The following is a 19,989-nucleotide window of genomic DNA, read 5'->3' as shown; positions in this document are numbered from 1 at the left end:
GTTTATTTAATTTTTCAGTTGTACATTTTCTTTGATTTTTTTGGTTACTTATTTTTACTTATTATCATGTTTTCTGATGGGGAATTATTTTTATTTATTTGTTACTTTTGTTATACATTATACAGATTAGATGTCAGGTTGGTAGAAGGCCTGTTTCTCCTGTTATATTAAATTTTCGGTCTACAATAATGTAAAAGTCATTATGTCAAAGTCCTACAGTACCTTCTTTCTTCAGCATTTTCCAACTCAGGAAAGTTTTCCCGACACTTTTCAGTCACAGGAGGCGAGAAGGTTTGAAATCTCACTTAATGCACGCTCCTCACTGGATGGATGTTGAAAAATTGCCGCTTGAAGATGTGAAGTGCAGTTCTCTCTTCTGTTTGCTTTGCAGTTCTTGTTTCAATCACGTTGATATTTTTGTTTCCCAAAGAATCAGATGCTGCATCCGTTGAAAAAAAGATCCATCAACAGCCTCACGTCCGTACTTCTTCCCTCAGGACTCGCCAAGCACTCAGAAAAAACAACCCCGTCAAAAATGATCCATTCTCACCTGCAGGAATAAAAGAACCAAAATGCTCAGAGAGGAAAAGTTGCCGAGCGGAGGAAGTGAGGTGAGGAGTTGAGCATCCTGCCGTCTCTCAGTCAGGAGGATGAATAGAAAGTCAGCCTCTCTGCCTCCTTTTATCCTCCCTCTTTCTCTCTTCCCCTGCTGCCTCACTTTGGCTTTTACCCTGGCTTCAATGTGCGCGAGTGCATGTGTGTGCAGCGAGGGACCTCTTTCAGAACAGCAGGAATATATTATAACCCAAACAAAAGGAGCCGGCTTATTGTTTATGAATTACCAGCCTTCCAAAGCCAACAAAGGCCCCTATTTTCATAGAAAACTCCATTTTCATTTCAGCTCCATTTGATTACCCGAGCAAAGAAAATAAAAAGGCCTCTCCGGTCGCAACATCCAAAAGGGATTCATTTCTTCTTCGTTCTCTCATTCAGCTCCTCTGAAAAGGTTTCTTTATTGCCTTCTTTTCAGCGCCGACATCAAAATGGGCTTTTAGGAGTAAACCAATGACAAAAAATTATTGCTCGCCTGTTTTGTACAATAACCAGGGCAGGGGAAAGAGAGGAGTCCTGTGTTGTCTTTGTCATCGTTCTTTGGCTTTTTCCTCTTGTGCTCCTTTCTGCTACTGGAGAAGAAAATTGCAGAGGCTGAAAATGAGTGGCACAGCTTTGGAGGGAAGTGGAACGCACAAAGCAACAATACAAGTCAAGTATAAATTATCGCCGGCTAGTGAACACAGACAAAGATAAAGTGCAGCTAGAAGGAGCTTTGAAGTCGTCACCAAACATGTACCTGTTGGTTTTATAAAACCCCGGAGGCGCGTCGTCATTTCCTTCACGGCAGGGTCAGCAAATATTATGACTCCATCAGAGCAATCAGCTCCAAGTCAGATTGTCAAACAAATTTTGAAATCAGACAAGGATAATTTCAAATGATTATTTCAATTATTAAGGTAAGAAAAAATAAAACTATCCAGACCAACCAGGCTCTATGTGACAATATCATTAATTCAGGAATTAACTGAACGTAGAGCAGGGAACTAAATCAATAACAAAATATTTTGTGATAGACAAGTGATCAATATCAATGGATAAAAAAGGTCTGATAGAATATCCAATCATTTCACACCCTTCTGAGAGATGTAGGCATCCAATAATCTCTCACGCTTTCATTACCTAGCAACAACCTGTTGTGTAACATGCGCAGCAGCAGTATAAGTTTTCACAACTGCTTAAAAACAACACAAAACCATAGTGTGGAGTGAAAACTGTGGATAAAACGGTAATGGCCACTTCGCCAGTTTGGAAGTATTCAAAATGAAAAATTAATCAATAATTAAACGCTTATGATGTGTTTTTCAGCCAGTTTAGAACTAGTTCTTGTTAATTACAAACTAATAACGCTGGTGTTATATGATAATGTGACGCTGCTTTTCTGCATCAGGACCATTTTTTTTGTGTGCATATTTTCACTGGTGTTATGATAATTTAAGTTGCACTAACCAGAAATGTATTGTGGAGTAAATTAGATATTTCAGGCCTACAATAATCATTTATTTACAGCCTTATGCTGCCTTTTCTTTCACATTCATGAGACAAAAGCCACTGAACTCAACAGAAAAGAAAAATTTCTTATTTAAGTAGTGTTAATAACACTTCAGGAAAAAGATTCAGGATGAAGCATTACACAGTATGTTACCTAGTTATAATAGTCAATGAGATAACCCTGCCTGCTTAATAACGGCTAGAAAGATTTGAATCAGTTAAGTCAATAAATTAACCACAAATGTTAAAATCTGAGAAATTCAAGTTTTTAATAAAAGTAATAATTTCTGTACATGCTGATTGACGCAGAAGATGTTTTTTTTCTTCCCTTTTTTCTTTTTTTATCCTGCAGGTTCCTTTTCATGTCTGACTGGATGAATATTTGGCTCAAGACAAAAGGTGAACTAATCAATTATTCCTCTTGCAAGGCTCCGGTGCTGTTGTGAAAAGCGTTGACATTTGAGCTTTCCAGAAGACATCTGCAGATTTATATGCCTTCCATTGTGCGAGGCAGCCAGTCTCTATCAAAGGCTGTAAAAGGCCTTGTCAATTTGGTAGGGACAACTCCACAAAGACTCCTTTCTTCTCTGTTGTTGCGAGAATAATGCTTTTCACTGGTGTTCTGCCAAAACCGCCTGGCAGTCCGGCCGTGCGATGTTATTGATTGCATTGATAACAGACGACTACCATGGAAACTATCAAACGGATGCACGGTGAAACATCAAACACATATCTAGCGGAGAAACGTATGAATGAAGATTTTACACAACAAATACAGTAAGTTTTGATTTATGTCAGTCGATGTCGAATATACAGTCATAAGTTTACACACCATAGCGATTTTTTTTTTGTCGATTTTTCATTTGCCACTTCTTATTAAAACACTTTGTTTACTTGTTTTAAATCATACTGACAACAGAAACTACCCTAATGACCCGGATAAAAAGATTACATACCTGATTTTGGTCTTGTAACCTGCACATAAGTTGACACAAACTGCTCTGAATGGATACGAAAGGTAACAATATCTTGGCTCATGATAGACCATTGCCTCTTTCATCCAGTGCTACACTGACATTTCTGATTTCTGAGTCGTGGATAAGGCTAAATAAATGTCGAAGCAACTGCAGGAAAAGGTAACTGAGTTGTATAAAACAGGAAAAGAACATAAAACGATATCCAAAGAACTGAGAATGCCTCTGTAACAAACTCATATGAACTAATGAGATTAATATTTATCTTTTTAGCCATAAACATAAACATTTGGAGGAGTCACCAAGGCCTATGATGAAAGATTCAACTTTCTTACTGTGAAACATGGAGGAGAGCTGCTGATGTTTTAGAGCAGTGGTCCCCAAACTTTTTCCTGTGAGGGCCACATAACTTTTCCCTTCTCTGGTGGGGGCCGGAGTCAGTTTGTAACAGAAAAAGTGTTACACGTTTATCACCTGCGCCACCAGAAACTGTTACAAATTGCGTGCGTTTCTCGATTGATTTTTACCCAGAAAGCACATGGGCAAAAACCGATAGTGACATGGTCACTGGGACTGACTAGTATATATTCCATTGAGGGAAAGTAACTTTAACATATGAATTCCTCATATGTTGACATAAAGGCTCGTTTTGAAGTATAAGCTGCTTACTTACAGGCATTGCTTCGAAGAATTCGACCTGGAATGCGGCGTTCATAACAAACACGTGTGTTCATCTGCTCTACCACTAGCAAGACTGTACTGATTAAATAACATAAAAGTCAAGCAGTTCCCTAAAAGTCCAACAGATGGCAGCAATGCGCCATGCAAAACAAAACACCCACAGTTTACAGGACACACTTCCTGCTAAAGAGCCCCCTGGTGGTTGAAGAAAAATCCACATATAAACCGAAAAATACAATGTATGAAAAAAAATCTGAATGATCTCTGGTATTGTTCAGGGGGCCGGACCAAATGTGGAGGCGGGCCGGACCCGGCCCGCGGGCCGTAGTTTGGGGACCACTGTTTTAGAGGGTGAGCTACAAAGGCACAGGGTCAGGGCAGCTGATTGTTGCTATGGTGCAAAGGATATTTTGTAATACAAATAAATAATGTAGTCATAAAATAGCATAAACACATAAAAGGAAGGGTAATTATGTTTCAAATTTGATTAAAAATGTTTGAGATAGATGGACAGATATTACTATTAGTATGGAACTTCATGAGCAGGCATATAATTTAGAGGTGGAATGAACATTTACACTCTCGGATAAAAATATCTTCATTACTTTATTAGACAGTAGGTAATTGGTAATAGAGCTAGTTACATAAATTTCTCAAGCATCTTATATTCAATTTGTTGAGTCGATATACACTTGTGCTGCACTCAGCAAGTAGAAAAGAGATCGTCATTTTTTATATAGGTATGGATTGAAGCTGTAGAGGTTTCTCAGGTTTATAAAAGTGTTTTGTTACAAAATAATGTCAACACAAATAGTGTGTAAAAACAAAAAAGAAAGGCAACTTAAGTTTTAAAGTCGACTGGCATTTCAATTACCCAGGAAGATACATTACTAACAGCATCAGCGCAGGTTCACGTCAAAACTTAAGCCGCAGCAGCTTATATATAAAAAAATATATTTATTTCCCTCACATATTTCGCTGTCCAGTCTGCCTCTTTATTCAGTCTCTGTCAGCCAACACAGTTTATATTAATAACTATAAGTGTGTTTCTTCCAGATATACCGTGCGCATTTAGTGCATCTTGTGTTATAACTTACATTGACGTTTATTGTTCATGGGAAGCTTTTCACCTGCGTGTTTGCTAAAGGTGTAATACCCTTTTCGACCACTACAATTATATAACGTTAAGTGGCGGCGCTGTTTCACTCAGATTTCAGCCTGAATTAGATACTTTTGGGTTATCGGATAAAAAAACTGGAACACTGTTGATTTACTGGGATTTTATCTGACATAATTTAGAAATTGAATGAAAAAGAAGCATGAGTTTTAAAAAAATTTTAATCTTAAAAGTGGGCATTTGGCATGCAATCCAAATGCCCATCCATTTCCACTTGAGAATGAGGTGCACACAGCAAATCCAGGAGGCCCAGATTAACACCGTCAGATTTGATTTCAACACTTTTAAAGTGTCTATATGGGTCCACATCAGAAAGTGTTAATTTAACTCTTTTTGGAGAGTTAGTACCTTAACTCTAATAAAGTGTCAAATATCAAACCTACTGGAGTTAATTATTTAACACTTACCAACACTAATTCAGTGTTAGATCTTCTCAGAGTATTTTTTTTTAACTTCTTAAGAGTTATTTGTAATTAATATTAAATAGGTACTTTATTGTTTTGAACTTTTAGAAATTCTTTGGAAAATAAACATTTAATAAAGAGTCAATGATTTTCTCAAATGTATTTATTTCAAAACGTGCACCATAATTACGAAACATATTACAACGTGGAATAATGTGCATGTTTCACATGTCACTTTCATTCACATATTGCTTATTAAAAGGTCTAACATATCAGTTGTGCAATACAAAATGCAGTATGCTTAATACATTTTTCTTCTATATCATATATGCAAGAAATTGTTCAAAGTACAAAGTGGAGAAAGTAAAGCCTGTATCAATGCAATGCAGTTCATGTAATATGATAGAGTGCATTTTCTTTCAACAGGTAGATTGCCAGATATTACATTACATAACAGACCAACCTGATATTCAGATCCATAATTTCTTATCCAGTTTATGTTTCTGTTGATAAGAGACAGTTCCTCTCTGCACTCCACCAGAGATGTCCACTCACTAACAGACTGTCTTCAGGTTGTTGGGCTGTTCGTGAAGTTTGGACGGGGACACCAACATGCTCCTCTACTGCCTGGATCATAAACAAAAAAACATAATGAGGAATGGAACGAAGGAATACATTTTTACTACAACTCTAACAACAAGCCTCAATTACAGAAATGTAGAGATACGTAATCATTTTTGGAGCTTGAATCTTCGAAGAATTCATGGTTGATAAATCTGACCAATATGCATGTAAACGTTCAACATCATAAAAAACACTCCAGATTATTACGGATCTGTTCGTTAGCCAAGAATTTGATTAAATGTTCACCGGCTTGATTTTTTTCCAACACTTATACTCCGCTAACATTCGGCATGCTAAGCTAAATATGCTAACACCGAGCCGTGTGGCGAACGTGACGTCTATCATACAGGTTGAGCTCAACTCAAAATAATAGTTATAAACCATCTCAGAAAAAAATGACTTACCAAGCGCGGTAAACACTTCAGACAGGTGGAAAGTAAATAGTCCTGAAATGACTTTGCTGCTGTCGCTTCGGTGGGAATCTGTGATTCTGGGGGCGGAGTCAGTGAATTAACTCCTTCAGTGTTAGAGCCGCTGGTGGAGTTCAGAGTTCAGAAGTAAAGAGTTATTGATTCCATTTTAACACCTCTAGATTTGATTTGTTTTAACACTGGATTTTAACTACTACTAATAATATACACCCCAAAGTTACATAAACAGAATGTGACTAAGTGTAAAATTAACTCTGCTTTTCCACAAAGTCCAACACTAAAACATTTAACGCTTTTGAATTTGCTGTGCAGTTTCACCTTCCAGGAGGAAAAAAACCCAGATATACAGTGAAGAAGAGCAAAGCTGGTGGACACAGAACAAAACACTGTAATCATCTTTTTATTCTCAATGACAGACTCAAGTTTCATTTGGATTCAGCATTTTATTCATGGGCAGATCAATAGGTGAAATAAATAGAGATGGTTGTTATAGTAACCTCTGCAATCATTTTCATCATTCTAACACCAGGGCACAGAACACATTTACATCAGTTACAGCTAAATACATAAGTTATAGTTAAATCATTGCCATACTTGATCGTACAACTAACACAACAGAGGTTGTCAAGGTATAAGCAATATTTGTTTTAGCAGTACATCTACTGCTGATGAAAAACTGCTCTATAGATCACATGTGATGTGAGTCAGGGTCAAGTAGAAAAGAGGTGTTAATGAAAGCAAGTAAAAAATAAAATAAAATGAAAACAAAGATAAATAAAAGACTTATTCAACAGTAAATTGCATATTGACAAAAATAAAAACCTTTTCCAGTGTAATATTGCTTTAAATTTGGCTTTGCAAAGACAAATGTGCATCGAGTTCCCCCCCATCAGTCGCATTGCTTAAGCAGAACTCAAAAAAGTGAGTCGGATGGTTTTTACCATTATTACATTTCCAATTTAGCACTAAGTTTTATTTTATTACTCATTTTTAGTGTTTCACCAAACAAACTTGTACTTTGCAATGGATTATAGAAATCTAACAGCTAAAGTGCCTCAATAGTATCTGAAAAATATTCAGTTTTGACAACAGGAATGAAAAACTTCCCATTTATTGCATTATTAAGGATGAGACCTAAGTTGGAACCACTGAACAGAGTTCAGTAGAAAGCCTCTTCTGATGTTTGTCGTCTTACCATGAACAACTAAGCATTTTTATTGACCATTAATGATGAAAGGAATAGATTCTAAGGCCAGAAAGGAATATGTTTTTAAGTTACAGTGGTTCTAAAACGTAAAAGAACCAAATAACTGATTAAAGATTTTTTTTTTTTTTTTGCTTAAGAGGCAGTGCAAGTCAATATAACATTATGAACACCTTCAAATATTGCTTGAAAAATTAAAGTAGAAATGGGTGTTAATTTGGAGCTGGAAACTTAAGGTATTAAGCCCTGAGGTTTTTTGAAAACCAAACTTTTTCAAGATATTTTATTGTAGTTTATCAAATTAAAACAAAGATAAATATGACTGTTATTTTTTTTCCCTGTGGTCCCATAACATAATCTCATTACTCTTCCGCAGTTCATAAATCTTTATAAACGCTGGTGCATTATTGGCTGATTTATGATGTTTTTGGTAACTTTATAGCTGGCTTGTTGGTTCCTTTAAATGTTCATTTCATATGGAGACAAAATATATAGTTAAATGTTTTATAGCAACTCCTAATGGGAATGAACCATGTGAACTCATTTTTCCAGGACTGAATGATTATACACCATAAAACTAGAATGATTTCTAAAGTTAGGAAGTTGGAGCCTGAATTATAGATACACCCACTAACATTTGGTTTAAAGTCAAACCTCCACCAAACGGTATGTAGAAAATATTTTTTATATGCATTTGTTGAAACTGTCATAATGTCATAACAGTATGGTAGTACTGACAGATAATCTGGGGAAAAAAATAAAATAAAAATCAAGCTCCTCTGCCTTCTCCCAGTGCTAACTAGAAACAACCAATGAGAGCCAGGAGGCGGGTCTTAGCACTGTCAATCACTCGCCGTGTGATTAACAGCAGCAGAGGAGCTCAGTCTTTTCACAGATTATCTGAATCATAATGTATTGTCACGAATTGATGACAGTTTTAATAAATGCTTAATAAACATATTCTTTATTAAAGTTACATACTGCAGCTTTAAGTGTTATGTTGTGTAATGACTCCGCTCTGGAAAAAGAAGCATTTATACGCATCACTATGAGTGAATGCAAAGTTCTCACAGGAACTGTGATTGACAGTGACAGTGTGTGTGTTTTTTTGTTTTTTTTTTTATCAAGACTTAACTACTGAACTTTTCTATGGTGTCTTGTTCATTTAAAACTGTCATATTTGTGGACCAGGAGCAAATAAAATACAGTCCTGGATACCAGTGGAAGGAGCAGCAACAACACTAGGAAAGAAAAAGGAAATTATTATTGGTCCAATAACAGAAGAAAAGATGAACTGAAGTGACATCCTCGTGCCTACCAGCTGTTATGGCTTCATTACTTCGTGAACAGTAGGGGCGGCTTCATCGATAGCTGGCAGAAAGTTTCCTGGTCCCTGGTTTGGCACATGGGTTAGTTCAAGGTTTTAAAGTTAAATTAAGTGATGAAGAGTGGCACAAACTACCGGCAGCTTCTGTCCACACAGCTAACAACTCTCATCATATGATAATTTAAATGTCAGAAATTGGTCCTGGCTTAAAATCTGAAGCAGTTTCAGAGGTTAGTCTCGTCCCAGGTCGGGTCGTTCATGTTCTTCAGAACCCGCCTGACGATTCGCTCCAGCTCTTTTCTCGCTCGCTGCTCCTCCTCGAGCGTCCGCTTTATTCTCTTGTTGTCCTGGAAAACAGAAGGAGACAGATTAAGAAAGAAAAAAAAGAGAAAAAAAAACAAGAACTCTGGGACAAAAAACCAATACTACAACAAAGTAGGAATCACAGCACGCATTTTATGCACATAAAATTTGTGGTGTAATTTCTGCTTTATATTTTTTTTATGCACATAAAATGTGACCCTAAAACGAAAGAAAACTGGTATGACCAATACCAACTGCTTGGTTAGTCTGTATCCCGTAATGCTAAACTGAACACAACAAAAATTTAGATATCAAAATGATTTTTTTTTTCTTCATTCTAATCTCAATTTTTGGGCCTGAAATGAAATAGAATATAGGTAGGCATAAAAAGAAAGAGGAAGCTGACCTGCTTGAGTTCCTGAACCTCATCTCTGAGGCTATAAACAGTGTCCACCAGACTCCTGCAGGAGAAAAAATATATAATTTATACCCTATAACCTGTTTAAATGTCGATCCAAAACAAGGAGAAAAGGAGGAAGCTACCTTCACAAAAATAAAAAGTACAACCAATGCAAGAAGCTGAATGTCGGTTGCAGGAGGTAATTTTTTTAGAAGTAGAACTTAATCCAAAACTACTAGTGCAAAAATAAAATAAATATGCGAGCTCCGTTTTAATATTTTTCTTCCATCAGCCATCCATATATAGACATAAAGGAATATTATTAATAAAAATCAGCAAGGGTATTAGTCTACACATATACTTTAACACACAATGTTTATACTATATAAAAAAATCACAATGAAATGTATTTGTCACCAAGCCCTTTAAATTAGCCAAATGAAGTAAAATAGAACGAATCACATCTACAAAAAATCATTTGATACATTGCAATGCATAAGTTCATCAAACAATTGACCTGCGTTTAAATATGATGTGCTTATAATCAGATTTATTACCGTTCCTCCACTACAGTTTGTCCGTTGCTCCTCGTTTCTTCAACAATAATCTTCTCCTCCTCTGGGAACAGCATATGGACATCTTTTCTGCTGGAGCCTAAGACAATAAAAGTAAAAAAAAAAATATCTATTTTTAATTTTTAAAAGGTAATCAGAGTATTTCACAACTTAAACAATCTAACTTAATTGTAATTCTTAAATGAAACTGAATCAGACATTTTTAAAAAAAGTATCTGGAAGATTCCAGCAACACACTGACATCCACACAGCATCTATCACACACTTTGAGTCAGCAGAAACGGTTCACAACAACGTCTTACGAGAAAACGAGGCGGTCCTGTGACTTTGATTAGTCCAGATACTGTCATAATCGGAGTCTTCTGATTGGTCAGAAGATGGCAGGTTACTAGGGAGCGCAGCCACTGTGAGGCTGGTCTCAGCCAGCACATGGTTGTGCATGAGGTCAGTTCCCTGCCATGCTTTACGGTGCCATAAAACACCAAATTACATGTTTTGGAGGATGAGGGAATAAAATCAAATCATATTGGATAAAGGTGGAAGAAGGTGTCGGAAAAACCATAAAGTCGGTTTGGACAAGAATCGCAAACAAAATAGGAAAATGCATGACAACACAAGGACAAATCAAAAATAATAATTGGGACAAATAGGAAAATAGAGAATGGATGAGGGTGACATAAGAGGTTGAATGAATATCAGAGAAAAGAGAGGAGAGAGAAAAACTCGTTAGTAAAAAAAAAAAGCTTTGAAGTAAAAGTGATTCACAGTACTAACAGTTTGAGACACTGTGTGTGGATATGAAGAAATAAAGTAACTCACTTGAGTTTAGAGTCTGGCGAGTCTTTGCACTCGTGCAGTAAGCCTCGATCACCTTCAGTATCTGAGCGTCCTCCTCCAGAGCCGCTGTGCCTGACGCAGAGGAAGGTGGGAGGAACAGAAACATGACAGATGTTGAGGATACATCCAAAAGTTTTGATGCGAAGAATAAACCTGTCAAAAGCTCAATTGTTTTCAGTGTGCTGAACTCACTCTTTCTAGCAGTGAAATCTTCCTCCGATGGTTTCCTCTCTGGTTTCCTTATGGTAGGGAGCAGCGGCCTCTTGTTTTTGGGACTTTTACTTACATCCTTTAAAAGACAAAAATCAGTGCAAAAATAAAATAAAAAACAATTCAAAGACTTAAAGCTGTAACTGCAAGAACATTTGGTTCAAATTTACATACAAGTTTCTTTGTACAGCACATTTCATTAACAAGGTGCTTTACACCATAAAAACATCTTACAATAACTCATAATGACACAAGCAATAAACATCACATTTTGTCAAAACACAATCATCAAAATCTCCAAGCAAATAAACATTAAATGTATCAATCAATGCTCCAGTCATTATGAATCAAAAGAAACCCTAAACAGGAGGTTACATGTTCTTCAGGTGATAGAAGGCTGACTTTTTAACTGTGTTTATGTGTCTTTGAAGGCTCAGGTTTGAGTCTGCCACTACAGCCAGATTTCAGGCCTGATCACTAATTACTAACTGAACTAGCTGGAGCTGTGTGCTAACTTTTCACACCGTTTATAAAAATATTCAAAACCCTTTCATGTTCCTCCCACTTCACAATTACGCCTTGCTTTGTGTGGGTCTATAAGAAAGCTTGCGTGAACGGGTTTGCGATCGGCACCTCTTTGAAGCCCAGAGCAGCCGACGGCCGTAGTGGAGGTGCAGGGCGAAGGCAGCTCAGGGTCCAGGGTTTGGGGGTGCACGGTGGCTCCAGCGGTCCCCACACGGGGCTGCTGCTGGAAATTGTCCCATTTAAGGAGGGATGAGGCAGGGTGTGGTAAGGGCTCCCCCCGCGAGACTCGGAATATCTGGAGTGAGCGGCGGGATGGGAGGGCAACTAGACGCGACACAGTGGAGAAAAGAAAGAGACGAACGAATGAGCAGCGACGGTCAACGTCCATCAACTCACTGGCTGATGGTACAACATGGAGCCTTACTGTGTAACAAACATCCTGAAGCTTGCACACTTGAGGCGGTGTGGTGTGTGTGTGTTTAGTGAGGAGGTCCAACCAGTCTTGCAGATCACGCTGACTGCTACAAGCTATCTGCGTGCGCTCACATTGGCCTCCTGCTCAACAACAGGCACACAGTTAGAGATGATGCGTTATTTAATAATCAAGCTCATGAAGTGGGTTATCTTTTGGAACAATATGACCTCTATTGACATGATTTTATTTTGAAAATAGAGAGAAAAGAGGGGAGTGACCAGATATTTCAAAGGCATTCTTCAGGTTTTCTCCATCTTCAATTCTGGAGATGAGCATTCCTGATAGAGGCATTTTCCCCTACAAACAGAAACACAGAGGAGTTCCCCTTAGAGCTGGAAATCAATTCCTTTAATGTTGGTGAGCCTAACTAACAATTCATATGAATATTTGTGCAATATAATGATAACATACCTGGTATATGAATCCACTCATTCGGAGGCTAGCTGAGAGCATGAGCAGAGTGTGAGGGAACAGGATGAGGAAGCGTTCATTTGACTCCTGGAAGAAACACAAACGTGGTTCACCAAATCCTGCTGGATTCGACTCACAGGCGAGATCACAACAATTCGGACTTTGACAGGTAAAAAGCGAAACTCAACACCTCCGTCACAGAGTTTTGTACCTGGCAATTCTGCGTGTGAACCTTGACTTGGGACATGTGGAGAACTGGGCCGAGAGTTTTAATGTCTTCTCCTTCCCAGTTTCTGATTGGCTCAGTCAGAATCTGCAGCTCCAGGTTCTTCCTCTTTCTCACCTCCTCACACTCTGCCTATGTCAAAACACACTCTGGTAAAAAAAAAAAAAAAGAAACTCTGCAAAATGTGAAATAAAACTGATTCACAACTGGAAAAGAAGCATTCTCACTGCGAGGCCTTTGAAGGCTGCCATGGCAGCACTGAGGTCAGCTCGGTCAGGGTGTTGCTCCTAAAAGACGACCAGAATATCAAAAACAAGAATGTGCGTCGACTGAAGTTTTGGGTCCACAAACAGACTCTTACTTCCATATGTCTGTCCAGTTCCTTCAGCAGTGCTGGGTATCTTTCCATTCTGGTGAAGGGTTTGCTCAGACTGACTGTTAGCGTCAGGTTCCCGGGACTGGATGCTCCTTTTGACTCCATATATTCCCCAAGATCATCGCTGTGAGACACACATTCATAAACATGTTAGTTTAAAGTGTTTGTAGTTTCAAAACGTGTTCAGGGTTTGAGTCCATACCTGTGCTGTGTGAGAACGCTGACTGCAGACGGGTGATTGGAGCAGTAAGCCACATATATGGCCTTCATCTCAGGCATCAGGTTCAGAAAGAAACCCCCGATTCTCTGCTGGTTCTCTGGAAGTCTACACAAATTACACTGCAATATCAGACTGAATGGAAAAATTTGTATTTCTGCAATTACACAGAAAAAAAATACTAAATTCAGCTGACCACTAGATGTCTCTGCTGCTGCATCTACTTCTGACTTAAAGTTTATTTAAAAGTACTTTAAAACATACAAAAAACATAGTGCTACGTGTTCTTCTTAGCAGTTTTGAATCTGACAAAAAAAAAAAATAAAGAAATTTTGCAGACAAAGACAAAAACAAACTGACTTGGTCTGTTCATCCAAGGACTGAACAAGCATCTGTTGAAATGTAGAGATCTCTTCCAGATTTCCCTGAATATGACCGATGTCAACACTGCCAAGTCTGGAAAGTAGAAGAAAATGATTTTGAGACATACGTGCTGTAATGTAAAATTTTATTTGTACAGTGTTGGGGGTGAGGAACGTCTACCTGTCTGTGGGGTGAAGTGGACGTAGGTACGTCCCCAGGAGACTCTGCAGCTCCTTCGAATATTCACTCTCTGCCTCCAGGATGTTCTGTAGGACCTGTCAGAGACACAGAGTTGGTAAAAAGAAATCCTTTTTTTACACTTGTCCATGTTTTCCATGAATCTCTGAAGGAAATGAACAGAAATTTATACAGAGAGAAACATCAAGACAGTTGTGGTTAATTGTTGGGCTGAAACAATTAATCGGATTAACTGATTAATCAATTATTGAAATAATACTTACTAATTTAGTAAGTGATTAAGAAGAGTATACACTCAAAAAATGCACACAAAAAAAAAATTCAGAGCAATTATGCGAAGACTGTACAAAACATACATTTTGCAACTAAGATTTAAAAAAAAACGTCTGTAGATATATTTGCTATCACAAATTTATTTCTGACTCATGCTGGTGTGAAAATCTCCTGCTATGAGTCTAAACCTGGCAGAATGAAGCAGATTTTATGGAACATCAAGTCTTTGAGGATCTGCGAGTCACTTTTCATGCTCTGAGAGACACGTGGCATTTGTGGTGGAAAAATATATATTTGACGGTTTAAAATACATAACTCATCTGTCAATACTGTGTTAAAGTACACACTAGTTTATTTTTAACATGTTTCATGAAAATATTATTATGGCAAGTGAATGAAAGAGGTCATTATAGTTAGTGATCATAAAAATTCCCAAAGCCTACATCTTCATCTGAGCTAGTTTTTTTGAATAAATAAAAACAGGATCCTATTTTTTTCTTTCGCATTAGTGTCCAGGAACAGCTTTCACTCCAGGCACGACCTGCATACGAGTGTATAAAGAAAAAGGCTCCTCGACCAGAGATAAGACTGTCTGCAGAGACTGACATCTTGCTACATTATTAAAAACACTCAAACACACTCGCACCAGAAAGAGTCCACCCTGAGGCAAGGCTGCCCCAGAAACCACTGAGATGGAAGAAATAACCTACATTACATTGGCCGCACTCTGTCAACACAGACCTGACACATGCATGGGTGCCATGTGGGCTCCACAAAATCATGCCATGCTTTTATACACACACAGACATGGCTATGACATGGCCAATTAGATGTGTGAATCAAAAATAATTGATTGCGACAGCCCATGAAGGTGGACACACCATGTGAAAAATCATCCTCCAAGCTTGAGTCACCACAGAAAAAAACAAACAAAAAAAGTTTTATTTTAAAATTTTTTGCAAACCATCATTTTAGCCAAACGTGTAACTTCTGGTAAAAGACTTTGAGCTGGCTTGTTAAGTAAACATTAGTGAGCACAATAGGAGGTTAGATTTCTTGACACACTGATACTTATGGAGGACCAAAACCGACATAATAAGAAATAAAATAATATAAATAAAATAATAAATATATATTTTGATAAGAAATAAAAGCATAAATATATTTTTGGAGGACCAAAACTATTTTATAAGAAATAAAAGAATAAATATATATATAAATAAATAAATATATATTTAGTTTTTCCTTTTCCTTACATGAGTTTCCGTCATGTATATATTTTCTTTTTCATTTCCCCTATACATTTCGCCTTTACATGTTAATATGACATTTTTCATTTTGTCAAGAAAAATAGATATTTTGCTTCGTCTTTTTTTGCTTCTCTCTTTTCTGCTTGCTGTATTTTTGCTTGGTCTTTTTCTGCTGCATCAATATGTTAATGAGGAGAGCTGTCCAGCTCCTCTACTATTGGCCAATAGAGCTTTGAATATTATTGAATATGACTTGACATTTTAAAAGAGGGTAGTCTGCTTCAAGTAAAAGCATGAATTACCACTTTTTTGGATCAGTTGGTCATAAGGCAAGGCATTTATTAACATTTGTTGACAGCCCTAAGTGAACCTCTGAGCGCTGAGGAGGGAGCTGAAGAACAGCTGGCCGAAATTAGCTTTCATAAATCGGATCAACCTAGAGCTAAACGCTGCTTTCTCGGCAGACATTGGAATATCCAACTCACAACTAACGTCACTGCAGTTGGTAACACATTAAAACCACCGGGATAAAGTTTGTTTTAGTCTGTGGCCTGTAAAGAATGCACCGAGCGAGCTGAACGCCCAGCAACGTCTCATGTAGTGACGTTGGTTCCAAAGCTCTATTGGCCAATAGTAGAGGAGCTGGACAGCTCTCCTCATTAACATATTGATGCAGCAGAAATACAGCAAACGGAAAAAGACCAAGCAGAAATACAGCAAGCAGAAAAGAGAGAAGCAAAAAAAGACAAAGCAAAATATCTATTTTTCTTGACAAACGCATGTTCAGGGGAAATGAAAAAAAATATATATACGTTACTTGATGGAAACTCATGTGTAAGGAAAAGGAAAAACTAAATATACATTTATGCTTTTATTTCTTATCAAAATATATAATTATTCTTTTATTTATACATTTATTCTTTTATTTTTTATTATGTCGGTTTTGGTCCTCCATAGATACTCACCATGTTGTAATAGGTCTTTGAGATGATGGTGGTGTCCAAACCTTTTGGGGGACTTTTCAGAGTCCCACACTTTGGCTTGTCTGCTGTTTTGTCTAAAAACAGAACAAAGTCTTACTGCTCCAATCAGAGGACAACACATGTTACAAGCACAACATTCAAGTGCATCTCTGATTGTTAGACCGTCATTGAAAAGGAATTGATGTTCAATTAATATTATATAGATTCCTTACACCATCACACCTTTCTATAAAGCGTGATTGATTTAAAATGTGTGTTTTTCTATTGTAATCATTGGAGCTTATAGCTAATGAAACCCCAAAAGTTATCTTTCAGCTTTTGGTTTGAACATTATAGTTCTGCATGACTCCTAACAGGCATACTGTTATAATCATTCCAGTTAAATACACATTGCATTGTAAAGCCAGGATAAATCTTTTCTGAGTAATGAGTATCTTACTGTACTTAAAGAGATCAAAATGAATGAAACTATTTTAACGGGGCTTATGTATCCTCTGCTACATCCCAGCCTGCTGCTGTCTAAGTTGTTGTTTTCCGTTAGGAATTTCCTTTTTAAGCAGCAGCTCAGGAACTTCCTTTCTTTGTGTCCATGTGAAGCTTCCTGAATTTGGAAGCAGCACAGCAAACCAAGACTATAGACGAGCCACGAGGATCTGATCATCCTGACTGTAGAAGCAGCTGCACAGACTCAACTATAAAGTGCAGCTCTTACAGTGTCTCTGATGCCAATTGTTATAAAGAAGTGAAAATCCGAACAGCACGTTGATATTTCAGCATCTTCAACTAAAGGCTTTCCGTATTCGTCAGCACCCACCGCTTCCTTTCAGCTCCCGCACGTAGTTACTGGGGAACCAGCCAGTCCTGTCGTTCAGCGAGCCTTCCCACCAGCCCCCCTCCACCTGCTTGGTCACACAGATGACGTCACCCTTGGAGAAGGAGAGCTCGTCCTCGTTGGTCGGCTGGAAGGCGAAACGCGCTTTGACCAGCAGCTGGCCGCACACGCCGCCATCCGACATGTCCTACGGTAGAGCGGAGAGGCCGTTTTAATGGGAAAACGCAGCAACGTCTGGCTGGAGTTGCAACGCCGACGTTGGCAGCATGACTCACCAGGCTGCGGTACTGAGGCTGCTGCAGCTTAGAGGAGCGACTTTGAGTGTTCAGAGAGTCGAACGATTTGATCCGTAGATTGGAGGGGTGCGGCACGCATACGCCGTCTCCTGGGACGGACAACTCTGCAGGCACACAGCAGGAAGCAAAACCATAACACCCGAAAAGAGATGAACACCTAAGATGGCCCCAAACACCTGACTCTTACCTTCAGTGGCTTTGTTAAGAGCAACCAAGGAGTTTAGTACTTTGGAGAAGTTCAGTCCCTGCAGGAGGTCGCTCACTTCAAAAGCCTTGGAAACAAAAAAAAAAATGTTAGTGTTATTTATTTTATTTTATTTTTTTAGCCTAGTCAAAGTTTGTTTTTGAACAACCTAGACAGAGGGCCAAAATTTATCCACAAAGAATTAAAAAAAGAAACTTAGACATACAAAAAAAAAGGAGTTCTCTCTGACGAGAAAAAAAAAAAGCTTTTCACACCTTTTGAGAAACTCATAAATGCAATAAATGAATTTGGTTTGCATTCTAAGAAGTACGTCACCCTAAAAATGAAGCAAAACTGAGCCAAATGCTGCATTAATTCTCTGATCCAACTTTGGTCTGAAGGCGGATTAAGTCTGAGCTTCCCTCTTGTAATCGCTCGATCACACATGTTACTGGCAACACACGCAGCCAGAATCAAAACACCTCCGAAGCTCCTAATCCTGTGTAAACCACACACAGCAACATGTTTATATTAGCAGATTGTGAAGATGGAACCATATGTGATGAGGATTTTAACTATTAATACATTGTTTCAGATCATTTGCAAACCATGGTTTGAGCTTTTTATAGCTTGTTTGTTTTCAGTGTAGTGTCCTTTTTAAAGGTTCTAGTGGCAAATTAATCCGCAAAATCTTAGCAGCACAATGAGCCAAACACTTCCAGATACATTCTTTTGCATTTGGCTTGGGTTGCTGATCTCACCAAAACATTTTGGGGCGACTTTGTGCCAACTGACTACAGCTAAAGCAACAACGACCCAAAACTTCACCGACTGGTAATTGAGGGTAAAATTAGGTAAAAGAAAGAATAAAATTATACAGCGAGGCCTCAGCCTGAATAAAAGTTTTACTTATGCTGCAATTGATCTGTCAACTGTTGTTTCTACACGCCCTAGTCTTAACATTCGATTTTAGAGAGGAATAGCTTCTAACAGCTTCTGTTAAATTAATTTAATCTTTATATAATGAATGGAAACAAGTAACATCCATTTGTTTATAAAAAAAAAATCACAAGACAAAATGTCTAGTTAATGAAAAATATTAACCGAAGCCGACATCCGCTAAGCTGAAGTTAAAAGCAACTCTATGGGAAAGCAGGACTGGAATGTGATGCAGTGAAAGTCGGAGCTTAAACCAAGTTATTCCTGTACATTTTATGAGTTTACCAAATGAATTTCACTAAAAGGAGGAGCAATTTTCTCCTTTTTAAATCTGTTTTAGTAGAAACACATAACTTTCAAAAACCTTATAATCACTCTCAGATAAGACTAAACACAGCTAATATTATTACTTTGTCACCATATGCTTTTCTGTGATAGCTTAAGCAGCTTACTTGACTACAGTTTAAATGATTTACAGCTACAATGAGGTAGCTTTTCTACAACTACAATCAAACGTCCACCAGCGTTTTTGGGTTGTTTTTTTTTATCTGACCGCTTCCTGTGCTGCTTCCGTTAATCAAAGTCCGAGTTGTCTACGCTCGCGTCGCCCTCCTCTGTGTAATCCTCCTCTGTGCGACACTCGGTCTGGCCTGCCCTCCGCCTGCTTCACGACTGTCTGGGGGAATTACTCCCGACTGCTCGTAACGGAGACCTTGGCTCCCAGTGACATGGCTGCCATTCCTCTAATCAAGCTGATTGGAAAATCCACTGGATGCCTGGCAGACTACATTACATCAGCCCACTCTTCCCCTCCCCCTCATTTTATCCATTTAATGCTCTCACCATCCTTCCTCAAGGATTCAAGATTTAAGAAAAAAATAAAAATAGCCCATGTATCTTACAAATCCACTGCAGAACCTTGTTAGGAGTCTACATGCTGCACAAGCTCTTCCATTATGATCCCACTCTTCTTTTTCCCACGGCTGAAATCAATACTGTGTGAGAGGATGTTTGTCGTTTTGAACATTATTCTCTGGCTCTCTCTGCATACTCACTGAGAAGGAGGTCATAACCTGCCATGACCCATTTAGAAATGCAAACAGAAAGGCAAACGCCCTGCGTTGTCCTTTTGAACTGTGCCAGAAAGACAAATACCAGATTGTCCCTGAATTTACTTTATATCCCACCAAC

General features: G+C 38.2%; 1 protein-coding gene and 1 long non-coding RNA gene across 6 annotated transcripts in view; both read right to left on the bottom strand.

Annotated features, from left to right (window-relative positions):
* The window catches only part of LOC103475239 (uncharacterized), a 56,461-nt gene extending 51,649 nt beyond the window's left edge, over positions 1-4,812 (bottom strand). The window contains exon 1 of the long non-coding RNA XR_014091166.1: positions 223-4,812. This is a non-coding gene — a long non-coding RNA (uncharacterized LOC103475239). The remainder of the gene's footprint in view (positions 1-222) is intronic.
* Positions 4,813-6,817: 2,005 nt separating this feature from the next.
* LOC108165628 (rho guanine nucleotide exchange factor 7-like) overlaps positions 6,818-19,989 on the bottom strand; it is a 37,611-nt gene continuing 24,439 nt past the window's right edge. For 2 of the 5 annotated variants that reach the window (XM_081616336.1, XM_081616341.1), the window contains exons 4-23: positions 17,863-17,947; positions 17,655-17,779; positions 17,362-17,566; positions 16,530-16,621; positions 14,024-14,118; positions 13,841-13,936; positions 13,466-13,588; positions 13,249-13,387; positions 13,115-13,174; positions 12,873-13,019; positions 12,662-12,748; positions 12,469-12,547; positions 12,200-12,330; positions 11,884-12,099; positions 11,233-11,329; positions 11,023-11,112; positions 10,506-10,664; positions 10,186-10,282; positions 9,635-9,689; positions 6,818-9,272 (exon numbers count right to left, since the gene is read on the bottom strand). In XM_081616336.1, coding sequence (XP_081472462.1) covers positions 9,150-9,272; positions 9,635-9,689; positions 10,186-10,282; positions 10,506-10,664; positions 11,023-11,112; positions 11,233-11,329; positions 11,884-12,099; positions 12,200-12,330; positions 12,469-12,547; positions 12,662-12,748; positions 12,873-13,019; positions 13,115-13,174; positions 13,249-13,387; positions 13,466-13,588; positions 13,841-13,936; positions 14,024-14,118; positions 16,530-16,621; positions 17,362-17,566; positions 17,655-17,779; positions 17,863-17,947 — 2,301 coding nt within the window. In that variant the 3' untranslated portion in view covers positions 6,818-9,149. Of the gene's footprint in view, positions 9,273-9,634; positions 9,690-10,185; positions 10,283-10,505; positions 10,665-11,022; positions 11,113-11,232; positions 11,330-11,883; positions 12,100-12,199; positions 12,331-12,468; positions 12,548-12,661; positions 12,749-12,872; positions 13,020-13,114; positions 13,175-13,248; positions 13,388-13,465; positions 13,589-13,840; positions 13,937-14,023; positions 14,119-15,195; positions 15,219-16,529; positions 16,622-17,361; positions 17,567-17,654; positions 17,780-17,862; positions 17,948-19,989 lie in introns of those variants that run through there. The other 3 variants (XR_014091162.1, XM_081616346.1, XM_081616347.1) reach the window with 3 other exon arrangements.

Source organism: Poecilia reticulata, chromosome 2 (genome assembly GCF_904066995.2).
Source record: "Poecilia reticulata chromosome 2, P_reticulata-male-v2, whole genome shotgun sequence".
Taxonomy (NCBI): Eukaryota; Metazoa; Chordata; class Actinopteri; order Cyprinodontiformes; family Poeciliidae; genus Poecilia; species Poecilia reticulata.
The sequence above is the reverse complement of the archived record's forward strand: the minus strand, read 5'-3'. Positions and strand labels throughout refer to the sequence as shown.